Raw genomic sequence first — 25,454 nt, forward strand, 5'->3', positions numbered from 1 at the left:
AAAAATAAAAACTCCAGAGGTGATCAAATACCACTAAAAGAAAGCTCTATTTGTGGGAATAAAGGACATCAATTTTGTTTTGGTACAGCCTCGCACGACCACACAATTGTCAGTTAAAGCGACGCAATGACGTATCGCAAAAAAGGGCCTGGTCAGGAAGGGGGTAAATCCTTCCGGGGGTGAACTGGCTAACTGGTTAAAGTGGAGGTTCACCCCAAAAAATGTTTTAACATTACATTCAGCCGAGTTGTCATAATGACAATTGGCTGTTTTTTGTTTATCCCCGTACATACCGTATTTCACCGCCGCTTCCGGGTAGGTCTTCTGTGGGACTGGGCGTTCCTAATTGATTGACAGGCTTCCGACCGTCGCATAGAGCGCTTCACGAGTTGCCGAAAGAAGCCAAACATAGGTGCGGCTCTATACGGCGCCTGCGCACCGACGTTTGGCTTCTTTCGGCAACTCGTGACGCGCTCTATGCGACGGTCGGAAGCCTGTCCATCAATTTGGAACGCCCAGTCCCGCAGAAGACATACCCGGAAGCGGTGGTGAAAATACGCTATGTACGGCAATGAAATAAAAAAAAACAGCTGATTGTCATTATGACAACTCGGCTGAATGTAATGTTAAAAAATTATTTTTTGGGTGAACCTCCGCTTTAAATATGTTAACAAGAACAATTGCAAAAATGTCACTGGCAGCAAAAAGGTTAATAGAAGAAACAAAAGACATAAATAGGGACCGTGAAATCATGAACCCATATTTAGAAAATAAATAATTGCGACGAGGATGGGATTCGAACCCACGCGTGCAGAGCACAATGGATTAGCAGTCCATCGCCTTAACCACTCGGCCACCTCGTCTTCTACAAGCATGCTATTCCTGACTATATTTTATGCCATTCCTCAGTACACGCCAGCACAAAGGTAAATGTTGTGAGGCTCCAGTGTTTGTTATATTTATTGTTCGCACAGCGGATTATAATAGTATCTGCGCCCTGGTTACTAGTCAGAATATACCGCCCGCTCTCCGCACTGCACATTCTATACAACGCACAACATAAGTCAGCAACAGCAGAGGATAGGCGGGTCCAGAAGCTTAACCAATCCGGAGGATAGAGAAGGCGTGGTGGGCGTGCAGGCGAGTGGCGGTTAAATTTGAAAATGTATCGGAGTGGTTCGGTTTGACCGTCTTCTACCGGGCCTGAGAGACGGGGCGCGCATACAGGTAACGGGGAGGAATGTAATCCAATGTGGCGGCCTTATAACCGCACTTCGTGTTAGGAGGTGAGGGGCAGTGCGTTCTCCCGGCATGCTCCTTGGCAGCCTCTCTGGGACTTGTAGTTCCTCGGCGACTGCAGGCTGCTGGTGTGTGAGGAGGTCACGGCCCTGTGTTGTGGGTGGTCAGCCATGGAATCCCTCCTCCATGATGATTTGTCTCTATATAGTAACCTCTCCATTGTGTATGGTGGGGAATACACGGAGACCTTGTTATGAATAGAAGGCAATTGAGGCCTACATGACACTTGTGGTCAGTGGGGGTCACACTGTGTGCACTTACCTCAGGGATAAGTACAGGTGAGTACTATGATTCACAACACAATCCTTATGTCACACCACAACGCAGTGTTCCTCTACATTCCATATCTGTGTACTTTTATACGCCATGTTTGCATAATATTGCACCACATAGGAATGCATGTTAATGCGCTACAGCGCAGACCTCGCAGCCATTGGGGCCTCTTCACATCACAATGCACATACAAATATGCCTGTGGTGTGTGTGTGTGTCCCCCCCCCCCCCCCATGTTTTTTTCTGCATAGGTGGATATATATTTATACCGTATTTATCGCGGTATAACGCGCTCCCGCGTATACCGCGCACCCCTAAAGTGGCCCCCAATCCTGTGGAAAAGTTTTTTTTTTTTTTTTTTTTTGTACTTACAGTTTTGGTGTCTTGCGCGGCGTCCATCGGCGGCCTCGTCGGGTCCGGCGTCCTTCTGCGGCTTCGGGTGTCCTCTTCGGCGGGTCCGGTGTCCTCCTCGGCGGGTCCGGTGTCCTCTTCGGCGGGTCCGACGTCCTTCTGCGGCGTCCTCGCGGTGTCCTCGCATCCTTCCCGCCACGAGTTTGAATACTGCGCCAGCATATACTGAGCGCAGTACACTCGTGAATCTTCGGGCAGGCTCGGCAACTGTCGCGCTGACGTCCTGTACGTACAGGACGTCAGTGCGAGAGGCGCCGAGTCTGCCCGAAGATTCACGAGTGTACTGCGCTCGGTATATGCTGGCGCAGTATTCAAACTCGTAGCGGGTATCGGCGTATATCGCGCACCCACGATTTTGCCCTGATTTTCAGGGCAAAATAGTGCGCGGTATACGCCGATAAATACGGTGTGTGTGTGTGTGTGTGTGTGTGTGTGTGTGTATATATATGTGTGTGTGTGTATATATATATATATATATATATATATATATATATATATATATATATATATATATATATATATATATATATATATATTCTCCTCGGACCTAAAACAAGAATACATCCACTCTGTGCTTCTGTGAGTAACAAAAGGGAAAAGACAAGCGCAACCTCCCATTCCATTCCCCCGGCGGATTAGGACCCCCCTGTACTGCGCAGGCGCGCCGCAGAGTCTCCGAAAATAGCTGAACATATAGAGCTGAGAGTTGGCTCTACGTGGCGCATGCGCAATGACTATCGCATATGCCGCACGCTCCTGATGCTACTGCTACTCTGAAAGGGGCAGGGGCGTTTTTAACAATAAATTACACGTCTTAGCGGGTGGGTTTTGTTAATGGGCGGATTTGCACATTTAACTCGGCCTCCATGCCCCGCTAAGACGTGTACTTTACTGTTAAAATCACCCTCGCCCCTTACAGAGTAGCACGAGCATCGGGAGCGTGCGGCATATGTGATGGTCATTGCGCATGCGCCGTGTAGAGCGGACTCTCAGCTCTACATGTTCGGCTATTTTCGGAGACTCTGGCGCCATGTCCGCGCAGTACAAGGGGGTCCTTATCTGCTGGGTGGTACTTATTCGGCGGAACACCTGCCAATGGATATCCACTGATCAGCGTGGAGAGACCTAGAACAGAGCTATGTAAACAAGGCAGGTTTCTGTTCTGTAAGCAGCAGGGCTGTGGAGTCGGAGTCGGGGGAAATTTTGGGTACCTGGAGTCGGCGAACAATGCACCGACTCCGACTCCTACTAAATTTAGATTGGAATAAAAAAAAAAAAAGCAAGTTTAAATGTCCCAATTCACAAAAAGTTATAATAATGACTTCTCTACTGTAAGAATAAAGACCAATGCATGCAGTGCCTCACGTAACCGCAAAACGAACACGTTAAGTGACCGTGAAGAAGCATGCTTTTCATGTGCTTCACTATATGGCACGCAACGCACAATTAGGAGCTGCAATACTTATACTTTCCATAGTGTTGTGTTCTGCTTTTACAGGGAACGCAGCGTCCATGTGTAACCTAGCCTCTCACTCATAAGGGATTAAATAAATATGTTTTTTGCAGGACTAGAGAGTGAGACACTTGTATAAGTGAAGGGAATGGAGGGCCAATAGTTCAAGACTGAAGCTGTAAACCATTGGAAAAACTGCTGTCATTTACCTAAGGCTATAAAAACTTGTAAACTCAGATTGTTAGCTTAAACTTTAAACATGACTATGGGATTCTCCTAGGGAAATCATGTTTTAGAATAAATGCCCCTTCCTGGATCCTCCCACTGCCCTATGTTTTGTTTTTGTTCTAAAACAACCAAATAATGTGGTTTGTATTTTTGAACTGGTAAAGATGCTGTTCCTGATGTTTATGCCTGCTGCTACTATCCAGCCACTTGATTGATTAAAGCGGGAGTTCACCCATAAAACAATTTTTCCCCTTAGATGGATGCTCGTTTTGTCTAGGGGAATCGGCTAGTTGTTTTAAAATATGAGCTGTACTTACCCGTTTTCGAGATGCATCTTCTCCGTCGCTTCCGGGTATGGATCTTCGGGAGCAGGCGTTCCTTCTTGATTGACAGTCTTCCGAGAGGCTTCCGACGGTCGCATCCATCGCGTCACTAGTAGCCGAAAGAAGCCGAACGTCGGTGCGGCTCTATACTGCGCCTGCGCACCGACGTTCGGCTTCTTTCGGAAAATCGTGACGCGATGGATGCGACCGTCGGAAGCCTCTCGGAAGACTGTCAATCAAAATAGGAACGCCCAGTCCCGCAGCCCATACCCGGAAGCGGCGGAGAAGATGCATCTCGTAAACGGTAAGTACAGCTCATATTTTAAAACAACTAGCCGATTCCCCTAGACAAAACAAGCATTAATCTAAGGGTAAAAAGTGTTATGTACGGGTGAACCCCCGCTTTAATAAAAAATAAAACTTTGTTTTCATTGTGTTTGTCTTTTGCTTAAACTGTGCAATACAGTAGACTGTTGGCTTCCCAGCCAGTAGTCCTGTGGTAGGTTGCGTTTCTTTCCCTCAAGGAATATATAAAATACATTTGCATATTAATACAGAGGAGTCGGAAGTACATAAAACTGAGGAGTCGGAACATTTATCCACCGACTCCACAGCCCTGGTAAGCAGGGATGTGATGGATTTTCTTTCCTTGCAATGCAGAGAATAAAAGCCATCAAATCCCTCGCCCCATTTAGACTGAGGCATTTTGGCGCTAGAAATCGCGCCTGGACAACTTATTTTTATTTATTACTATTTATTTGGGAAGCGAGCATATACCACCGGTCGGTGGTGCCAAAGCGCTTTGCGACAAAATAGCCCGGATGTTCTGGCGTGGGGAGCATAATTAAAAGAGAAGGGAGAAGAAAAAAAAAAAGAAATCAGCGAAGAAAAATTGGCCTAGGATTGAAATGCTTGGCAGAATAGCCAGGTCTTCAGCTTCTTCCTGAACGCATATAGGCTTCGGGAGATGCGAATGTTAAGCGGGATTTGGTTCCAGAGAGTCGCCCCCGCGGAGCCAATCCGTTTTCCTCCTATAGAAATTAGCCTGTCAGTATTGCCAATGAGTAGAGCTTTGTCGGCTGAGCGAAGACAGCGTCTAGGTATATAGTGTGGAGTCAGATCTGATAGGAACTGTGGGCCCAGCTGGTGGTAGCCCCTGTAGATCAGACAGAGGATTTTAAAATTGACCCGTTTTGTAACAGGGAGCCAGTGAAGTTCTTTGAGCACAGGGCTGATATGGTCTTGCTTTTGGAGATTGTAGATAAGCCTGGCTGCTTGATTCTGCACCAGCTGCAGTTTCTTAGACCATTTCATTGGAATGCCTAGTAGGACTCCATTTGAAAAGTCAAGGCGAGAAATAATTAGTGCCTGGACTAAGTCTTTCCTCTGGTCTTGGGTCAGGAGATGTTTTGCCTTGCGGATAAGTCGTAGAAAATGGGAGGCTCTCGAAACCGATTGTCTAACCTGGGGAATCATACTTAGTTTTTCGTCCAGGATAACTCCCAGGACCGTCACCTTATCTTTCGGATTAGGTGTCAAGCCCAACTCAGTGGGCCAATTTTGAAGAAAGTCAGTCTTGCCTTTTCCAACTATCATGACCTCCGTTTTGTTACCATTGAGGCACAGTTTGTTGATGGTCATCCAGTGGAAAATGTCGCGCAGACAATTGGCCAATCTTAAGGGCATGTCAGGGTAAGTTAGATCATCGGCTACCAACTGGACGTCGTCCGCGTACAAATGGAACCAGAGACCATGTTTAGCAATAATGTCGGGTAAAGGCCTAAGATAAATGTTGAAGAGAATGGGGGACAGGGCTGATCCCTGAGGGACCCCATTCTCCACTGTGGTAATCGGGGATAGAAAAGAGCCCATCTTAACTTGGTGGGTGCGAGCTGTTAAAAAATCACGGAACCAAGCAAGGGCGGTATCTCCCAGCCCGAAAGAGGACTCGAGTCTGGAAAGCAGGATGGAGTGATCCACGGTGTCAAAGGCTGCAGACAGGTCGAGCAGCACCAGGGCTGCCGACCCGCCTGCATCCACCACGTTAAGGAGCTTCTCTTGAGTGGACAAAGCTACCAGCTCGGTTCCCCTCCCAGGACGGAAGCCCGACTGTAGATCATGGAAGAGCAGGCCATCCTCACAATGAGTTTGAAGCTGGAGAAGAGCCACTCTTTCGAGAACTCTAGCTAAAAAATGAGAAGCTGAAATGGGTCGGAAGTTGTTAGTGTCGGTCGAGTCCAAGCCGGCTTTTTTTAGAAGTGGAGTCAGAAAGCCGTGTTTTAGAGTTGTTGGAACAATCCCATGTTGGAGTGAACGGTTGACTAGGTAGCGTAAATCTGCAATAATGGTGTATAAGTTCTCCTGGATGAGCCAAGCAGGGCAGACTTCTCCGGGGTAGTAAGTAGTTTTTAATTTCAAAATCAAGGCTTCCAGGTCGTGGGTCTTTACCAATTCGAAACTAAAAAGTTTTTTTGGGCAGTGATTCGTGTTAAGAGGGGCTTGAGTGGGGAGGCCTGAAGAGTTGTTGGCACATTGCGTGAGGAGTCTTGATACTTTGCTTGAGAATCCCAACGAGATGTTGTTACATAGCTCTTGGGATGGCACAATGTGTGACTGGAATCTTTTAGGGGCACAAAGTTCCTTCATAACTTTGAACAATTCAGATTGCTTGTTGTTTGCGTTCCTAATCTGTGTCTGGAGGAACGTTCGTTTTGCTGAACGAATACTTTTAGCATAGCTTTTACTAACAATTTTATATGCCGCAAGATCTTTGGTAGATCTGGTTTTAAGCCATTTTCTTTCTTGACGACGGCAGATGGTTTTATTGAGATGGAGAGAGTCGTTATACCAGGGTCTAGATTTTGTAAGTCTAGGTCTGTTTTTATGGATAGTCAGAGGAGCTAGGATGTTAAGTGTAGTAGTTAGTTTTTGTTCGAATAGTGAAATAGCCTTTTCCAGCGAGTTTGTGTCCCGTTCTGAGTCGTCCAGCGTGGCTTCTTTGCGGTCCAGGCGGGTTGACAAAACGTGCTGTTTTTGATAAGTTCGGGAAAATAAATTTGTGGTAATCTTTTTCAGATTTCGACTAGGGGGGCCTGAAGTCATTGTTTTTTTTGACATAGGGGAGCGTGGGACAAATTCGGGAAATTTGCAGCTCACCATTTTATGGTCAGACCAGGGGATGTCGGTGATAGTAAGATCCTCATAGGTGCAGTTTAATGTGAATAAGACGTCGAGCTGATGGCCTTTGTTATGTGTGGGTCCATTGACGAGTTGGGAAAAACCAAGTTCCGTCATATCCTGTAGAAGGAGGTTGGCGTTGGAGGCCGAGGGACAATCCAGCCAATAGTTTAGATCGCCTTGGACTATAATCCTGTCGGCCAGGGTTAGTGCCTGTAGAATGTAGGCATTGAAGTCTGCAATAAAAGTGGCATCTCCTAAACCTGGAGGGTGGTAAATGGTAAGGAGGAGGACACTGTTGTTGTTATCGATCAGGCATCGGGTAGCCAGCGCTTCAAAGGAGGAAGCATAGGGGATGGACAGTTCGGTACATGCAATGGATTGGTCGAAAATGACTGCGACCCCGCCACCCCTGCGGGAGCCTGGGCGGTTTTTAGTGATAATGTTGTAACCCTCTGGTAGCATGTCATCCAAAAGGGCCGGGTAGTCCAACTGCCTCCCACTCTCTGAAATGGGTGCTTTCACACCCGGGCATTGTGCTTGCGGGATGTTTGGAAAAGTCCTGCAAGCAGCATCTTTGGGGCGGGTTGGGAGCGCTGTACACAAGCACTCCCAAAACGCCCCTGCCCATTTCAATGAACGCACCTGGAAATGTGCGCCAACATGGGAGTTTTTAACCCCTTCTTTGGGGTTAAAAGCTCCCTGCTAGGGGCCAAAAAACGGCACTAAAGCGCTGCTAAAATGAGCGGCGCTTTGCCATGGCCCCAGTGTGAAAAAGGTCTTAGTAAAAACAACATACATACTGTATTTGCCGGTGTATAAGATGACCCCTTAATTTAACTTTTTTTTTTTTTTTTTTAAGATTTTTGCCTGTACTCGCCATATAAGACAACTCCCATTCCGTGGCTTCCGACTCTTCAGATTTCTTCCTTCTTGCTGTAGCTGGAGCCAATGACAGCGAGCGATGCATTCTATTAATGAATACAAAGCCTGCTTGGATTGGCAGAGGCTGTAACATCATCATCCCACGTCTCTCTGACTCTCAAAGCCAATCCGAGCAGGCTACTGTATGTAGCCTGCTCGGATTGGCAGAGGTTGTTACTCCAATCCGAACAGGCTCTGTATTCATTTGGGATTGGGATATACTGTATGTAACTGAAGCTACATACAGTATTACCGCACATCCAGCAGGCATCCGAGCCGCTGACCCGGCGTATAAGATGACCCCTGCTTTTTGGGCAGTTTTTTTTAAGTGTAAAAGGTAGTCTTATACGCCAGCAAATACAATACACTGGAGATCAAAATTATAGAACAATTTATGAACACTTTTCTCAGAATTAATGTATTCTTCATTGCTCAACATTTGATGGCATTTTTGTTGTGGCTATACCATGCTAATGGAACAGTGTTTCAACAAAAAAATCTTTATTTTATAGAAGCCGTACACAAAACACTGCTTAGGCACCTATTTAACCCTTTAATTGCCCTAGATGTTTAACCTCTTCCCAGCCAGTGTCATTCGTACAGTGATGGTGCATGTTTTTACCACTGATCACACTATTCCGCTCAAAGCGTCACACTGTCTGCCACAGTCCCACTATAAATCGCTGTTTGCGGCCGTTGCTAGTATATAATAAAATCCTGTGTGTGTGTAATATCCACAGACATCTCCCCCACTGTAATATGATCCACAGACATCTCCCCCACTGTATGAAGATTGTCTGCTAGTGTTTAGTCTTGCCAGAATCGAAGCCGGCCGAACAGATCCACGAGTAGTTGAGGGTGATGACGACAGCGCGCAGCTCACCTAGGCCACCGGGTGTACAAAGATGCCTGCTGCACCGGAGCTAGGCCGATGCCGCTGCCTTTTCATATGGCCGAGGCAGCGGAGTGCTCTGCGGCTCACGAGGTGTGCCGATCCGAGCATGTTGACCCGTTCGGATCGCCGATCAATGATGATCCGTTGCACCACACACACACACACACACACACTTGTATGCAAAAGTTTAAGAACCCCTGACTATTTTCATGGTTGTCATTTATAAATATTTGGGTGTTTGGATCAGCAATTTCATTTTGATCTATCAAATAACTGAAGGACAGACACAGTAATATTTCAGTAGTGAAATCGGGTTTATTGGATTAACAGAAAATGCACAATATGCATCAAAATGAAATTGGACAGGTGCATACATTTGGGCACATTAATATTTAGTAGAGCCTCCTTTAGCAGAAATAATAGCCTCTAGGCGCTTCCTATAGCCTGAAATGAGTGTCTGGATTCTGGATGAATGTATTTTGGACCATTCCTCCTTACAAAACATCTCCAGTTCAGTTCGGTTTGATGGTTGCCGAGCATGGACAGCGCGCTTCAAATCACCCCACAGAGGTTCAATGATATTCAGGTTTGGGGACTGGGATGGCCATTCCAGAACATTGTACTTGTTCCTCTGCATAAATGCCCGCATAGATTTTGAGCAGTGTTTTGGGTTGTTGTCTTGTTGAAATATCCAGCTCCGGCATAACTTCAACTTTGTGACTGATTCCTCAACATTATTCTCAAGAATCTACTGATATTGAGTGGAATCCATGCGACCCTCAACTTTAACCAGATGGCCACACAGCCCCACTGTTGGAGATGCAACAACTTTCAGCTTAGCCTATTTACTGCAGTTCACAAACAGGACACTAGATGTCGCTAATGCTCAGCGATATGTTATGCATTTTCTATGATGTGTTGTATTTCCTGTACATTGTGCTGTGATTGTTGGTTTCTTCTTCCTGTCTGTTTTTCTTACCATGTGAGGTGACATCTTTGCTATTGTGGTTATTTTCCAATAATGAAGCCAGTTCCTGGTACTCGACAACATCTTATGTGAATCTACTCCGCTGCACCCAGCAATCATACTCTGCAACAGGTTATGGGCCCAGTGTCCGGATAAAGTCTTATCACCAGGTGATGATCAGGACTGGGACAAGAAAAGCAGACAGGCACGTGCCACCATAAGCTTACTAGTGGAGGATGATCAGCTCATCCATATACGCCATAAGGACTCAGCGAAAGGCATGTGGGATGTACTGAAAAGGCTGCGTGACAGATCCAGTTTAAACAGCAAGCTGTTTCTGCTGTGGAAACTTTACAAAATGAGATTTAGCAGAGAACAGGACATGCAGGAGCATATAAACGCAATGCTGGAAGCGATTGCTCAGATCAATTGGGGAGAATATAAGTCATGCTGCAGCCATGTTATGCAGTTTGCCCGATGCATATACTGCACTGATCGATGCACTGGAGACACGACCTGAGACAGGTCTGACACTAGCATTTGTAAAATCCAGGCTCATAGAAAAAAATTAATTTGTGCATGACTCCACAGAAACCGACACCAGAACCGCTCTTAAAGCTACAGACGCAAGGTTACACGGGGAGACCAGAGTGTGTTTCAGATGCCACAAACAGGGACACATAAAGACTGTACTATATTGAAAGCAGAGCTAATGAGATGGCTAAACAAAAGGTCAAAGCCACAATCGATGATCCATGGGAAGGAAACTGGAATGCCACATTTAAAGCGACAGGCAACCATAAATGTCAAGGCTGGTGCATCGATTCAGGGGCAACCAGTCACATGAGTGATAGAAGTTTTTTTTCACAGAACTTGATCTGAACAACAAAAACTATTTATGTTGCAGATGGAAGCAAAATACATGCAGAAGGATATGGGCATGGAACCCTTGTGTGTCCTGATGATGCGGGACACAATTTATGTACATAAAGCACATCTTTCACTGGTGTGGCTAATCTAGAAGGAGGACTCTTATCTGTGAAGCATCTAACAGCCAGAGGACTCACTGTAAAATTCCAAGGTGACAAGTGTTCTATTCTAAACGGCAAACAGACAATGGCAAGTGCCAAGCTGGATGATCCTCTATATCACCTCGACACAGTGAAAGAAAAGGTGAGACTATGTACACACAAGCACAATGACTGTATATGGCAGACGTCTAGATCAGACATCCAGAATGCATACAGGAACTACAGAGGAGGGATCTAACAATATCCCCTTGTCCAGTCACTGTTAAGTGTGAATGTTGCATTAAATTCAAAGCTACAAGAGCAACACTTACCAAAGTCAGTCAGAAGAGAGCTTCAAGACCACTTGACTTGGTTCAGAGTGTGTGTGTGTTCCCCAAAACCCACCTACATCTGGGGGCAACAGGTACATAGTGACTTTCATAGATGACTATTCAAGATACACTACCTACCTAATGCAACACAAGAGTGAAGTTTTTGACAAATTACAAGACTTTATAATAAAAACCAGTAACAAGTTTCAGAGGAAGCCTCATACTTTGGAGCGATTTAATGGAGGTGAATTCACAGGATGTAAGATACAAGAATACTTAAAACAGAATGGAATAGAACATCAAGACAGTCCCATATACACCAGAACAAAATGGAGTAGCTGAAAGTACAGAACTCTGACTGAAATGATCAGATGTATGCTGACAGACTCTGGACTACCACAAAATACTGGGGTGAGGCAGCTATGATGGCTACATATTTGCAGAACAGACTTCTTTCCAGAACAGTGGAGAAAACTCTGTAATGAACTATGGCACAATGAGAAGCCTAATGCCGCGTACAGACGGTCGTTGTTTGTGTTGAAATAAAACGACGTTTTATATTATGAAACAAAACGACGTTTTGAAACTTCAATTTTAAAAAACGACTTTGCCTACACACCATCGTTTTTTCAAAATGCTCTAGCAAAGTGCGGTTACGTTCAGCACTCTTTTTTCCATTGAAGCTCGCCTCATACTTTGCTTCTGAGAATGCGCGGGTTTAAAAACGTTGTTTTAGCTACACACGGTGATTTTTTTTTATGACACAAAAAACAACGTTTTGAAAAGCGACACAAAAAATTGAAGCATGCTCGAATTTTTTTTTGTCTTTTTTTCAGAAGACATAAAACAACGTTTTCCCCACACACGGTCATTTTAAATGACGTTTTTAAAAACGTTGTTTTTTTTTTCACCACATAAAGCGACCGTGTGTATGCGGCATTAGAGTTTTTGGATGCAAAGCATTCATCCACATACCTGAAGAAAAATGAACCAAACTCAGAGCATTTGAAGGTATCTTTTTTGAAAACGGTGACAATGTCAAGGGTTACAGAATCCTAAATCCCAAAACAGACAAGGTTACCATTAGCAACAGCATAACTTTTGTTGAAGACTTAAGAGTAGAAGCAAGAATAGAAGAGAAAACTGACATTGACCAGCCCATCTCTGTAACTTCTGAACAAACAATCGAAGTGAGTGAAGACACAAGAAGGCTCAGACACAAAACCGAGACGTTCAAGAAAAAACAAAGGTAAAACGCCTGTACGTCTCTCATACAAAGCAAGTACCACCAGTATCGACATATCTCAGCTTTCAGAACAAGAAGCAAGTAAATGGATAAAGGCTGCTGAGAAAGAGATAAAATCCATGCATGACTCTAAAACATGGACACTTACAGAACTACCACCCGGAAAGGAAAGCCATAGGCTGTAAATGGACTTTTAAAGTGAAATACAACGCAGATGGCACAATTGAACGATACAAAGCAAGACTAATAGACTAGTAGCCAAGGACTATTCTCAAAAATACAGAGAGGACTATGAGACGTTTGCACCTGTAGTCAAGCACACTACAATACGGACTTTACTATCAGTTGGACTATTAAAAAGCAACTCTGTTACTGTCGTCTACTGAAGCGGAATATGTTGCTGTAGCGCAGGCAAGCCAAGAAGTTGTATGGTTGAGACGGCTATTAATAGACTTGGATCAACCACAGTTGGGACCAACAGAAATCTGAGTACAATCAAGGATGCCTTGCACATGAAAGGAGTTAATTCAAGAACCAAGCACATTGATGTGAAGTTCTACTTTCTTGGATCTTCAAGAGCAAGGTCTTCTTGAGTTACTTTATTGCCCAACTGAGGATATGACAGCAGATATCCTTACAAAGCCCCTGACCGCTGAAAGACACTCAAGGCTTACAAAGAAGATGGATTTAACAGACTAAGCCTTAGCTGTTGAGAAGGGGTGTTGGAGATACAACTTTCAGCTTAGCCTATTGACTGCAGTTCACAAACAGGACACTAGATGTCGCTAATGCTCAGTGATATCCAGGGCTTGACAAATTTGCTTGGAATCTAGGAGCCAGCTAAAAGTTAGGAGCCAGGAATGTGACCCGTCCCGCCGAACTCACGTATTGAAGCGAACGCATACGTGAGTAGCGCCCGCATATGAAAGCAGTGTTTAAACCACACATGTGAGGTATCACTGCAATTGGTAGAACAAGAGCAATAATTCTAGCCCTAGACCTCCTCTGTAACTCAAAACATGCAACCTGTAGATTTTTTATTTAATTTTTTTTTTTTTACGTCATTCCACGAGCGGACGTAATTTTTGAAGCCTGACATGTTGGGTAACAATTTACTTGGCATAACATTATCTTTCTCAATATAAAATAAATTGGGCTAACTTTACTGTTTTTGTTATTTTTATTTTTTCTAAAAAAGTGTTTTTTTCCCCCCCAAAAAAGTGCGATTGTAAGACCGCTGCGCAAATACGGTGTGACAAAGTATTGCAACGACCGCCATTTTATTCTCTAGGGTGTTAGAATAAAAAATATATATAATGTTTGGGGGTTCTAATTAGAGGGAAGGAGATGGCAGTGAAAAATTACACATTACAACTGGTTTTACTTGTAATGCCAACGGCCACCACCAAAACACAGAAGGAAGCTTGGGACTTCACAAGGCTGCAAAGCCGCGGCCTCAATTACCGGCCGTCGCGGGCGCCTCGTCACAATTTCTTGTCGCAATTGCGACCTGGCGCCCGAATTTTGTCGAGCCCTGCCCAAATATACCTCTTACCAATGGACATATCAGCCTGGATGTCACCAGGGCTGTGGAGTCGGTTGATAAATGTTCCGACTCCTCAGTTTTATGTACTTCCGACTCCTCTGTATTAATATGCGAATGTATTCTATACATTCCCTGAGGGAAAGAAACGCAACCTACCACAGGACTACTGGCTGGGAAGCCAACAGTCTACTGTATTGCACAGTTTAAGCAAAAGACAAACACAATGAAAACAACGTTTTTTTTTTTTTTTTTTTTTTTTTTTTTTTTTGATTAATCAATCAAGTGGCTGGATAGTAGCAGCAGGCATAAACATCAGGAACAGGATCTTTACCAGTTCAAAAATACAAACCACATTATTTGGTTGTTTTAGAACAAAAACAAAGCTTATCTATAAAAAAAAACAAAATCTGTAAAACCTAGAAATGGTTTATATTAATCTTGAAATGTAGTTCTAGGCTTAGCAAATGCAAATCAATTCAATGTAGAGTTCTAAGGAAGAGAATTGCCTCTGCCAGATCCTCTTTCATAGAGGCTCTTAAGTCAGACTTTATTATTTTTAGGGCTGAAAATAATCTTTCGACACTGACTTGGGTGGGTGGCATTGCAGTAACTATTCTGGCCACATCACTAACGATCTCTGGATAAACAAGGATGGCTTCTTCAACAGTAAGTTTTGATGAGTGATCATACTTTTCAACTTCTTTTAGTGCTTTATAAAACTCCCGTTGGAATTTTTTTATTTGGACACTTACTGGTTCTCTAACATGCGTTCCCTGTAAAAGCAGAACACAACACTATGGAAAGTATAAGTATTGCAGCTCCTAATTGTGCGTTGCGTGCCATATAGTGAAGCACATGAAAAGCGTGCTTCTTCACGGTCACTTAACGTGTTCGTTTTGCGGTTACGTGAGGCACTGCATGCATTGGTCTTTATTCTTACAGTAGAGAAGTCATTATAACTTTTTGTGAATTGGGACATTTAAACTTGCTTTTTTTTTATTTTTTTTTATTCCAATCTAAATTTAGTAGGAGTCGGTGCATTGTTTTCCGACTCCAGGTACCCAAAATTTCCTCCGACTCCACAGCCCTGGATGTCACATCACTTTCTCAAACTCAACCTATCCAAAACAAAATTCATGCTATTTTTTTCCTCCCACGTGCCACTTTCCCTGATGTCAAAATCATGGTATTGTGTTGGGAATGTGTCCAAACTTATATTTTCCTGTTTTTAGATATGCGTCCAATTGGTAGGCTATCATTTTTGTTTTAGGATTAAAATGGCGGGGGAGGTTGTGTGTGTGTGTGTGTGTGTGTTTTTACAGTTCAGCAACTTTTTATATCGTTGTCTAATTGTTGTCATTCTCTCACTAGGACATTGGTGTATTTGACATGGACAACAAAACTATTCTTCCAGACAAGTAAGTGCACACATTTTCTTAAGGTTTTGAAAGAAATTGTTTAATTTTTTTTTTTTAAGCCTAGGTTCACATTGATGCACTACTTTTGGTGACTTCAGGGGCAATTTCAATAGACAGCTGTGCAGGAACACTGCACAGATGTCTCTGAAATCACCCCGAAGTCGAACTGACATGCGGGTATGAAATCGCACGAGTTCAATCCTGCAGCAGTGTGAACCTGGGCTAAATGTTTCACATTTTTTAGGGCCGAAACAACTAATCGATTAATTGGCAACTAATCGATTATGAAATTAATCGATTACAATTTTCATAATCGATTAATCGGCCAGTAACATAATGGGGTTAAAAAAACAAATTACTGTAATTATTACTTTCACTGTCCCACAGTAAAAAAATGAACCCCTTACAGTAGCGATTATTTGCTCTTTTTGTACTTATTTTTGTTTTTTTTAACCCCATTATGTTACTAAACACCTCAGGTCTGGGTCACATCTCCTGTTTTTTGGTGCTTTTTTGCACAAACACACTACAGTTAATTTACATGTTTTCCTTTGGGACACGTTCACATCCATGATTTTTTTTCAGCTGCTGCGTATTTGGAAAGGGCAAGGAGTTTTTAACGCAAAACGGTGCTTTTTTTTTTTTTTTGGTTCAATATACTTCAATGGAGAAGCTGCAGGAAAGCATGCAATGCGTTTTTTGCGTCAATTTGTGTTTTTGTAATCTGCCCAACAACAAATTGGCCCACTTTTTTTTAAAATGCAATAATTTTTTTTTTTTTTAAAGGCCATTATCCGATTAATCGATTAATCTAAACAATAATCGGCCAACTAATCGATTATGAAAATAATCGTTAGTTGCAGCCCTACATTTTTTTACAAATCACTGATAGAATTGACTAAGACCTTGTTCACACCAATGCAATTTGACAGTTCAAACTCGCATGACAAGTCACACCCTGTCTGTGGCAATGGAACCGTTCAAATCATGACTCTGAAAAAGGTTTCTGCACTACTTTTCTGTGATTTCATTGTAACTTGTGTTGACTTGTTAATTTAATTCACAAGCCTCAATTAAATCGAAGACCTAAAGCACACTGATCTGCAGCTTTGAAATCTTGCTACTTCAGCACAATCTCAAAGTCGCACTGGTGTGAACCAGGGCTAAGGGCCAGTTTACATACAGTCAATTGTGTTTTTGGTGCAGAGGAAAAAAACGTATGGATAGTAGGTTATGTGGTTTCCAGTGGCATAGTTCACACCAGTGCAGTCAGCTCAGGGCATTCCAGGTCCAGAAGCAAAAAGTAAAACGTGCTGCTGTGTGTGTGTGTGTGTGTGTGTGTGTGTGTGTGTGTGTGTGTGTGTGTGTGTGTGTTTTTTTTTTTTTCCCTGAACTGTACTGGAACATCCATCGGGATGCACATGTCCTCAACTAGTGCAACTTCTGATGGGACTTGAGTAGCATGGAATATCATGACAAAGAATATCACATTAGCTGTCCTTCAATTTCAGCCCCATAGATTTCTATAACACTTGCAGAAGTTGCCTCAGCAAGCGATAATAATTCCTATGACTTTGATGAGGTGTTTTTTTTTTTTTTTTTTTTTTAAATCCTCACCACTCCTACTTAAAAACTCCTTCTTCCATTGATGCTAGAGTAGCCGAAACGTGTGTTCCCACTTGTACTTGTTTATTTTTTTTGGCGCGTAAACAAGCATTGTGCATGGGGAAGCCCATTAATTTGAATGGGCTGGCCTATGCATGACATACACCCCAAATTACCTCCAAGAATCTTTTCGGTCATGGGGCATTGCGTGTTTTGTCACAATTATAGTGCGACAAATGGTTGGCAAAACATGAGATTGGGGTGTCATTAAAGGCTGCATTTACATTTGCGCGTTTCCAAACTTACAGCAAACATGTGCTTTGCACGTTTTGGATACATGACACAAAAACTCATCACCCCTACCTTGCCATCATGAAGAAAACAAGCGCAATGTGGGTTTGCAGCACATTCGCGAAACGCATGGCAAAGCACACCTTTATTCTGAGCGGGTTTCTGCTTGTTTGGAAACGGGGAGGTGGAACTTTTCTGCACGTTATTAAAATGCATGGTAAAATGCAAGATTCCTGTGTGGGTTGTTGTGTGTTCAGAAATGCATAGATGCAAATGCAGCCTAAATGGTAACCCAATCGTGACACACATTTGCCGTGCCTTATCGAGAAGCGCAGCACAACAATCATTTCTCACCTTGTCTTTCAGGACAGCACCTGGAGAGAGCGCAGCTCCACCCACTTCCCAGGAACCCTGCAGTCATTACTTTAAAGCCTGGACACTTCCACCATTGCCTCAGTTGTAGTGTTTCCTCTGGCCATGGTGGAGGCGCTGCAGGGGACCAGGGGTGTGCTGCGCTCTCTCCAGGTGCAGTGAGGTAAGAGCATACCTGTTGGTGTGGTATTCTTCCTCCTTTTTTTTTTTTTTTTTTTTTTTTTCAGGCCAGCCCCACATTCCCCCCCTGTAATAGATTTTTCCCTGGCTCAATTCCAGGATACATGTTCTATTCTGCCGCTGAGCCAAATTCATGATGTGAGCATGCAGGCAAGAGGAATTCACGCTGCAGTCGTCATCGTTTTCCAACAGCAAAGAGGAAGAGCTTTATTCAAATCACAGCTTTTATAGACAAAGTGACACAAGCAAGCATCATCTCATAGGGGTTCATCTGATTGGCTCATCCACATATGATGTTCTCTCATTACATCTGTTTCTTGACCACGAGGCAAACACTCATGGGGGCCATTTTATCTTCTGGCCGATGGGAGGAGCGAGGAGGGGTTAGAAAGCCATCTGTCTCTCCTCTTTATGCTGGCTGAGATTTAACTCTGTCATGACTTTCATTCAAGGAAAATAATGCCAGTGTAAATACACACACTCATATATACACATCGCAACAAGAAATAAAATAATAAAAGAAAGGAAAACAATATTTGAGTGGTTAGGAGAAAGATAACAAACACAAAATAATAATTTTATTAACTCCATCACACCCTGATGGGTTGGGGATATTCCAGTGTCTCCCTGCTTCTCGAGCCCGCTGAGGGCAGAGGCTGCTGGAGGTCCCGCACCGATAGGCCGGAGAGTGTGGGCTGGGGGAATCCACATGCTGGAAGTGTGGAGTCTCAAAGTCTGCACTAGTCCAGTCCGAGTGGCAGGTGATGTCACTGACAGGTGGGGCGGGACTTCCTGCGGTGCGTGGCAGCATCCAGGGCCACACAAGTGTAAATCCAGCCTTAGTCTTCTAGACGTAAAGAAATATCTTCTGCTTTGTAATAAAAGTATTCAGCGCTGGAAATAAAGCTAAAATAAAATAAATATGCAGGCCAGCACTAAAGGTAAATTCATAAAAATAACTGTAGTGAAAAAACAGTGCAGCGCAAATCTAAAAATATGAAGTAAATATATAAACAATGAATACAATCATATCAGAAAGAATTCATATAAGAAAAAAAAGTCCATGTGAGTGAAAAGTTCATAAGGAGTGATAAATCCAAACATCCAATACATAAATCGGCATAAGGTGCAAGTGCAAAAAAAATAAGATGGCCTCTCACCTTACAATATCAACCTTTAAAGGTCACAGGGCATATCAACAAATACCACAGGTTCAAGCTGAAGACGTCCATGGGAAAGAAACTGGCAACTCAAGATGGCATACTAGGTCTTTTCCAAAACAATTTCCGACAGTCATCGACCATATAAGAAAAGGAGAAGGAATCTAGTGCTCTCTGGTGCAAGAACGTTTACCGCCTCATGTAAATATACGTCAGCAGAATGGCACGGACAGGCACATGCATGTACCTGTACGTCCTCTGCTTGACGTGGGTTGGGGGTCCAATCGGGACCCCCCCCCCCCCGTACATGCGGCGGTCGGTAAGCCTCGGGGAGCGATCCGGGACGACAGCGTGGCTATTCGTTTATAGCCGCCCCCTCGCGATCGCTCCCCGGAGCTGAAGAACGGAGAGAGCCGTATGTAAACACGGCTTTCCCGTGCTTCACTATGGCGGCGCATCGATCGAGTGATCCCTTTTAGTAGGGAGACTCGATCGATGTCAGTCCTACAGCCACACCCCCCTACAGTTGTAAACACACACAAAGTGAACCCTAAATGTTGCAGCGCCCCCTGTGTTTAACTCCCAAACTGCAACTGTCATTTTCACAATAAAGAATGCAATTTAAATGCATTTTTTGCTGTGACAATTACAATGGTCCCAAAAATGTGTCAAAATTGTCCGAAGTGTCCGCCATAATGTCGCAGCGGAAGTGACGTTAAAACGTCAGTCCTGCCCAGCCTCTTAAAGTAACATTTTTTTTTTTTTTTGTCATTTGAAAAAATGACAGTTTAAATGTTTTTATTTTTTTACTTGCATTTTAGTCTAATTATGAGATCTGAGGTCTTTTTGACCCCAGATCTCATATTTAAGAGGACCTGTCATGCTTTTTTCTATTACAAGGGATGTTTACATTCCTTATAATAGGAATAACAGTGATCAATTTTTTTTTTTTTCAGTGTAAAAAGTAATAAAATAAAAATAAATAAGAAAACAAAAATTTTTTTTTTAAAGCGCCCCGTCCCGACTAGCTCGCGCGCAGAAGCGAACGCATACGCGAGTAGCGCCCGCATATGAAAACGGTGTTCAAATCACACAAGTGAGGTATCGCCGCGATCGTTAGAGCAATAATTCTAGCCCTAGAGCTACTCTGTAGCTCAAAAAATGCAACCTATAGAATTTTTTTAAAAGTCGCCTATCGAGATTTTTAAGGGTAAAAGTTTGATGCCACGAGCGGGCGCAATTTTTAAGCGTGACATGTTGGGTATCATTTTACTCGGCGTAACATTATCTTTCACAATATATAAAAAAATTGGGCCAAATTTATTGCTGTCTTATTTTTTTATTCAAAAAAGTGAATTTTTTCCAAAAAAAGTGCGCTTGTAAGACCACTGCGCAAATACGGTGTGACAAAAAGTATTGCAATGACCACTATTTTATTCTCTAGGGTGTTAGAAAGAAAAAAATATAATGTTTGGGGGTTTTAAGTAATTTTCTAGCAGAAAAAAATGTTTTAGTCTTGCAAACACCAAATCTGAAAAACACCCAAGGTCTGGAAGTGGTTAACCATATTATATATATATTTTTTTTCTAACACCCTAGAGAATAAAATAGTGGTCATTGCAATACTTTTTGTCACACCGTATTTGCGCAGCGGTCTTACAAGCGCACTTTTTTTGGAAAAAATTCACTTTTTTGAATTCAAAAATAAGACAACAATAAATTTGGCCCAATTTTTTTATATATTGCGAAAGATAATGTTACGCCGAGTAAAATGATACCCAACATGTCACGCTTAAAAATTGCGCCCACTCGTGGCACGGCGTCAAACTTTTACCCTTAAAAATCTCGATAGGCGATGTTTAAAAAATTCTAGAGGTTGCATTTTTGGAGCTACAGAGTAGCTCTAGGGCTAGAATTATTGCTCTCGCTCTAACGATCGCGGCGATACCTCACTTGTGTGATTTGAACACCGTTTTCATATGCGGGCTCTACTCGCGTATGCGTTCGCTTCTGCGCGCGAGCTCGTCGGGACGGGGCGCTTAAAATTTTTTTTTTTTTTCTTATTTATTTTTATTTATTTTATTACTTTTTACACTGAAAAAAAAAAATGTATCACTTTTATTCCTATTACAAGGAATGTAAACATCCCTTGTAATAGAAAAAAGCATGACAGGTCCTCTTAAATATGAGATCTGGGGTCAAAAAGACCTCAGATCTCATATTTGGGCTTAAATGCAAAAAAAAAATTGGAAATGTCATTTTTTCAAATGACAAAAAAAAAAATTGTCTCTTTAAGAGGCTGGGCGGGACTGACGTTTTGACGTCACTTCCGCCCAGCAGAGCTATGGGGACGGACGGGCGAAGGAGAATTTTCCTTCAGTCTCGTCCCCGCTCAGCTGCCGAACGGTCCCGATCGCCTCCGCCGCAAGCGGCGGAGGGCGCGGGGGGCCCCGCCACCGATAACGGCGATCTAGCGACGAATCCGCCGCGGAGACCGCCGTTATCGTTTACCAGACCGCGCACACTAAAGATTGATACCTCGGTTGTGGCAGCAGCTGCTGCCGTTACCGAGATATCAATCTTTAAAAAATGGACGTACATCGTCGTGCGCAGGTCTGGAAGTGGTTAAATGCAAGTACCCTGTTTGTTATGTTTGAATAAACTGCAGAGTGTTTAAAACATATTACACTAGAGAGCCTCCTCTGTTTTCTCTACCCTGCCTGGTGACACACTTTGAAGCGGTCTTACCTTGCTGACCACCCAGACTGGAAGAAAGCCTTAACCCCCTAGGTGCCACACTACTAGAAGAACGGATAGGAGTTATCCCCTCTACCCCCAAGTGATTCCATTGGTTTTATTAAATGCTGCTTACCTTGCAGCCGTAAGGTAATTTGCTAGCACACCTTCAGGTGCCGCCATACACTGAAGATTCACCAACAAGTCACCTTGCCACCTGCTGATGTCATTTAGCACCCAGCACTTCACTCGCACTTTGCAATTTCTTTTGATTAAATTGCATTACTTCGTGGACTGAGTCTCATTTGCACTTTGTAACAATTGGACAATCTTGTGGTTCCATCCACCATTTATAAGATGTGATTTTACTTACATTATAAACTCCCCTATTTGTATTTATTTGCACTCATATTCAGTTCACTGTTTTATTCATCCATCATTGTTGTATCAGTTATGTCCAGTCATTTATTTTGATTGGAGCATACCTCCATCCTGCGATTTCCTCTGCGACTGCATATATTTTACATTGTGATTTTTATTTATGCACCTTATCTGCACTGTTTTCACATTCATTCAGTTCACTTTTAGATGCACCTTATCTTGGCATTCATAGCAATTTTTATCTTCCATTCAGTCTATTTACACATTCATTTATCAATTATACTTTTGGTTATTTATACATTTTACCACTTACACCATTCTATGCTATTGGAGCAAATACACCGAAAAAGGACTGTGACAAAGCTCTTGTAAGGGCGAAATGCGTCGTCTAGGACCCCTCTTAATATCCCCCTTTTATGATGGAAGATCCTATTCATGCATAAGAACTTTTATATCCGATTATTTTAATCGCCATGCAACGCTGTTGATTTTTCAACAAGCGCATACTGCATTTTGCCCACTGGAGGGCGCCTAAACTTCTCCCTGCAGTACAGCTGGTTTACTGAGACAGCGTCTCAGACGTGGGACGCTTGCACATTCACCCAGGGAGAGCATCCTTTCTGATAGGCTGATCCACGCTGTGTCTCCAGCAGTCACATTTATCGGGTCTGTGAAGCTTCCAGACCCGCATAGGAGAGAGCCTAGGATCCCGGACATTGTTACATCAGCCAGGAGAAGGACATTCGATCGATGTTTACATCTGGCTGGGTAATGTACTGTGCTCACCATTTGCACTAATGATGTCTTGCTAGACAGCCCACAAACTAAAACCGCAAGCTTTAACTATTTGAAGTCTGAAGAGGGTGCTGGTCTGATGCAGACATTTGGAAAGTTTTTTTTATACTTTTTTTATTATATTGTGTACATTGTGGAAACTTTCCCTTTTTTTAACCATATAAAGGACTGGATCTTCCGAAAATTAAAGTGTTAATGTATGTTTTTTTTCTTCACAAACATTAAGTGGATTTATAATTGGTGAACTTTCAGGAGCGCAGAGTTTTCCTTTTTGGTGTATTTGTGTATTTGTGGTACTTCAGGGTATCCGGATCTCTGCAGCACAGACTGTTCTCAGCCCATACGAGGGTTTCAAGTATTTCATGGGATATTAGTTATTTCCCATTGAGCGCCAGTGATTTTTTTGTATCAATATGCTATTGGAGCGCAACACCATCTCTTGATTTTTTTTTTTTTCCATGTCTCACTGTGGGTAGTGGTTGGCCCATACTTTATTTGCCACACCTTTACCCTCTGCACACATAGTTTCCACTGTAGCGCAGGAATAACTACTTTACCCATAGAGTTTGGATACTTTCCAGCCAGGACCTCTCCTTTGGTAGGAAAGTGCTTTCAGGCTGTTGTTCCTGCCTAAAGTATAGAATCTTGCTTATCCTCTCAAGTAGCTGTCCTGGAAGGTGATTGGGGGAAACCCCCCCCCCCTTACCGGCAACGGTATTTCCAGGACAGCGTATATGTATTCCCACCCTATTCTACTTTTCTCTGGTCAACCGTGTGTGTGTGTGTGTGTGTGTGTGTGTGATTTATTTATTTTTTCTATGTTTTTTCCTCTGCCAAGTGCACTTTGTTGGAGGTTTGCTTGATCTAAACAACTGAGGGTCAGAGAAAAGGGAGGGGCCTTTTAAATTGTATCTGATTTGTTTCCGGAGGTGTTTCAACTCCTTTACTCCTTTGCAGGAGGTGGGGCACACCGGACGTGGATCTCCTGGCCTCTCTCCTCAACGCAAAGTGTCGAGGTTCGTGGCCAGGTCCAGTGATTCCTGGGCAGACGCGTTACTTGCCCCGTGGGCTCAGTATCTGCTAATTTATGCCTTTCCCTCATTGAAGTTGCTTCCTCAGCTGCTCCGCAGAGGGGAAGCCGAAGGGATCCCGATAATTCTAACTGCGCCAGATTGTCTCTGGTTTTCTTGGTACGCCGATTTCGTGCGTCTGGTGGCGGATCCACCCTGGCGGCTGCCAATGTGGGAGGACCTTCTGTCTCAGGGTCCTATACTTCATCACTGCTTTACAGTCGCTGGCTTTAACGGCATGGCTATTGAAAGCCAGGTACTAAGGGACCAAGGTCTTTCCGACCCGGGTCACGTCAACCATGCTGAGGACACGGAAAGTCGTCTTCCAGGAAGATCTACCATCGCACTTGGAAGGCCTACAGCTCTTTGTGTGAGGAGATGAGGTGGCGTCCACAGACGTATTAGGTTTCCAGGGTCTTGTTTTTACAGCGTGGAGTAGATCAGAAACTTGCCTTAAAGTGGATGTCGCAATGTAGAGAATAATATTTCCTGTCATCTGTGCCCAGTCTTGCCACACATAGTTAATCCAGCTCTGAGCAATCCTCTTTTATTGTTCAGTGAAAATTAACAGACTTACAGATAAAAACCTGTCTAAATAAAAAGTCCTTTCCGTCCCCTTGCTTCGAGTGACAGGGTTTTTACATATCTTATGCACTAGCTTGACACCTGCACATTCCTGGATGTTTATCATAATATGGAGGGTGATCCACAGTTCATTGTGAGAGGTAATGTATGTCACTCGAAGCAAGTGGACGGAAAGGACTTTTTATTTAGACAGGTTTTAATCTGGAAGTCTGTTAATTTTCACTGAACAATAAAAGAGGATTGCTCAGAGCTGGATTAACTCTGTGTGGCAAGACTGGGCACAGATGATTGGAAATCTTATTCTCTACATTGTGGTTTACATCCACTTTTAGCACCATTAAGGGACAGATTTCTGCTTTGGCTGTGTTCTTTCAGGGGCCTTTTCTCTGGTGGGTACCTTTTTTGTGCAGGGGGTGCGTCATACATCCCCCTCCTAAACCAACTCTTCCTCCATGGGATCTGATTATGGTTACATAGTTAGGTTGAAAAAAGACACAAGTCCATCCAGTTCAACCACAAAAAAAAAAACTAAAATACTTGGTACAATCCCATACACCCAACTCCATACCCACAGTTGATACAGAGGAAGGCAAAAAAAACCCAGCAGAGCATGATCCAATTTGCTACAGCAGGGGAAAAAATTCCTTCCTGATCCCCCGAGAGGCAATCGGATTTAGCCTAGATCAACTTTACCTACAAATCTTGGTACTCTGTTATATTCTGTACATTTAGGAAACTATCAAGGCCTTTTTTAAAGCAATCTACTGAGCTGGCCAG

General features: G+C 43.3%; 1 protein-coding gene and 1 non-coding gene across 2 annotated transcripts in view; one reads left to right on the forward strand and one right to left on the reverse strand.

The window, feature by feature from the left end:
- Window positions 1-781: 781 nt before the first annotated feature.
- Window positions 782-863, reverse strand: TRNAS-GCU. Its single transcript has one exon. It is a non-coding gene; the product is annotated as a tRNA-Ser (tRNA).
- Window positions 864-1,117: 254 nt separating this feature from the next.
- KNL1 (kinetochore scaffold 1) overlaps window positions 1,118-25,454 on the forward strand; it is a 201,129-nt gene continuing 176,792 nt past the window's right edge. Inside the window, exons 1-2 of the mRNA XM_040332074.1 lie at window positions 1,118-1,227; window positions 15,456-15,502. Of these exons, the coding sequence (XP_040188008.1) occupies window positions 15,474-15,502 (29 nt within the window). The 5' untranslated portion in view covers window positions 1,118-1,227; window positions 15,456-15,473. The remainder of the gene's footprint in view (window positions 1,228-15,455; window positions 15,503-25,454) is intronic.

Source organism: Rana temporaria, chromosome 13 (genome assembly GCF_905171775.1).
Source record: "Rana temporaria chromosome 13, aRanTem1.1, whole genome shotgun sequence".
NCBI lineage: Eukaryota > Metazoa > Chordata > Amphibia > Anura > Ranidae > Rana > Rana temporaria.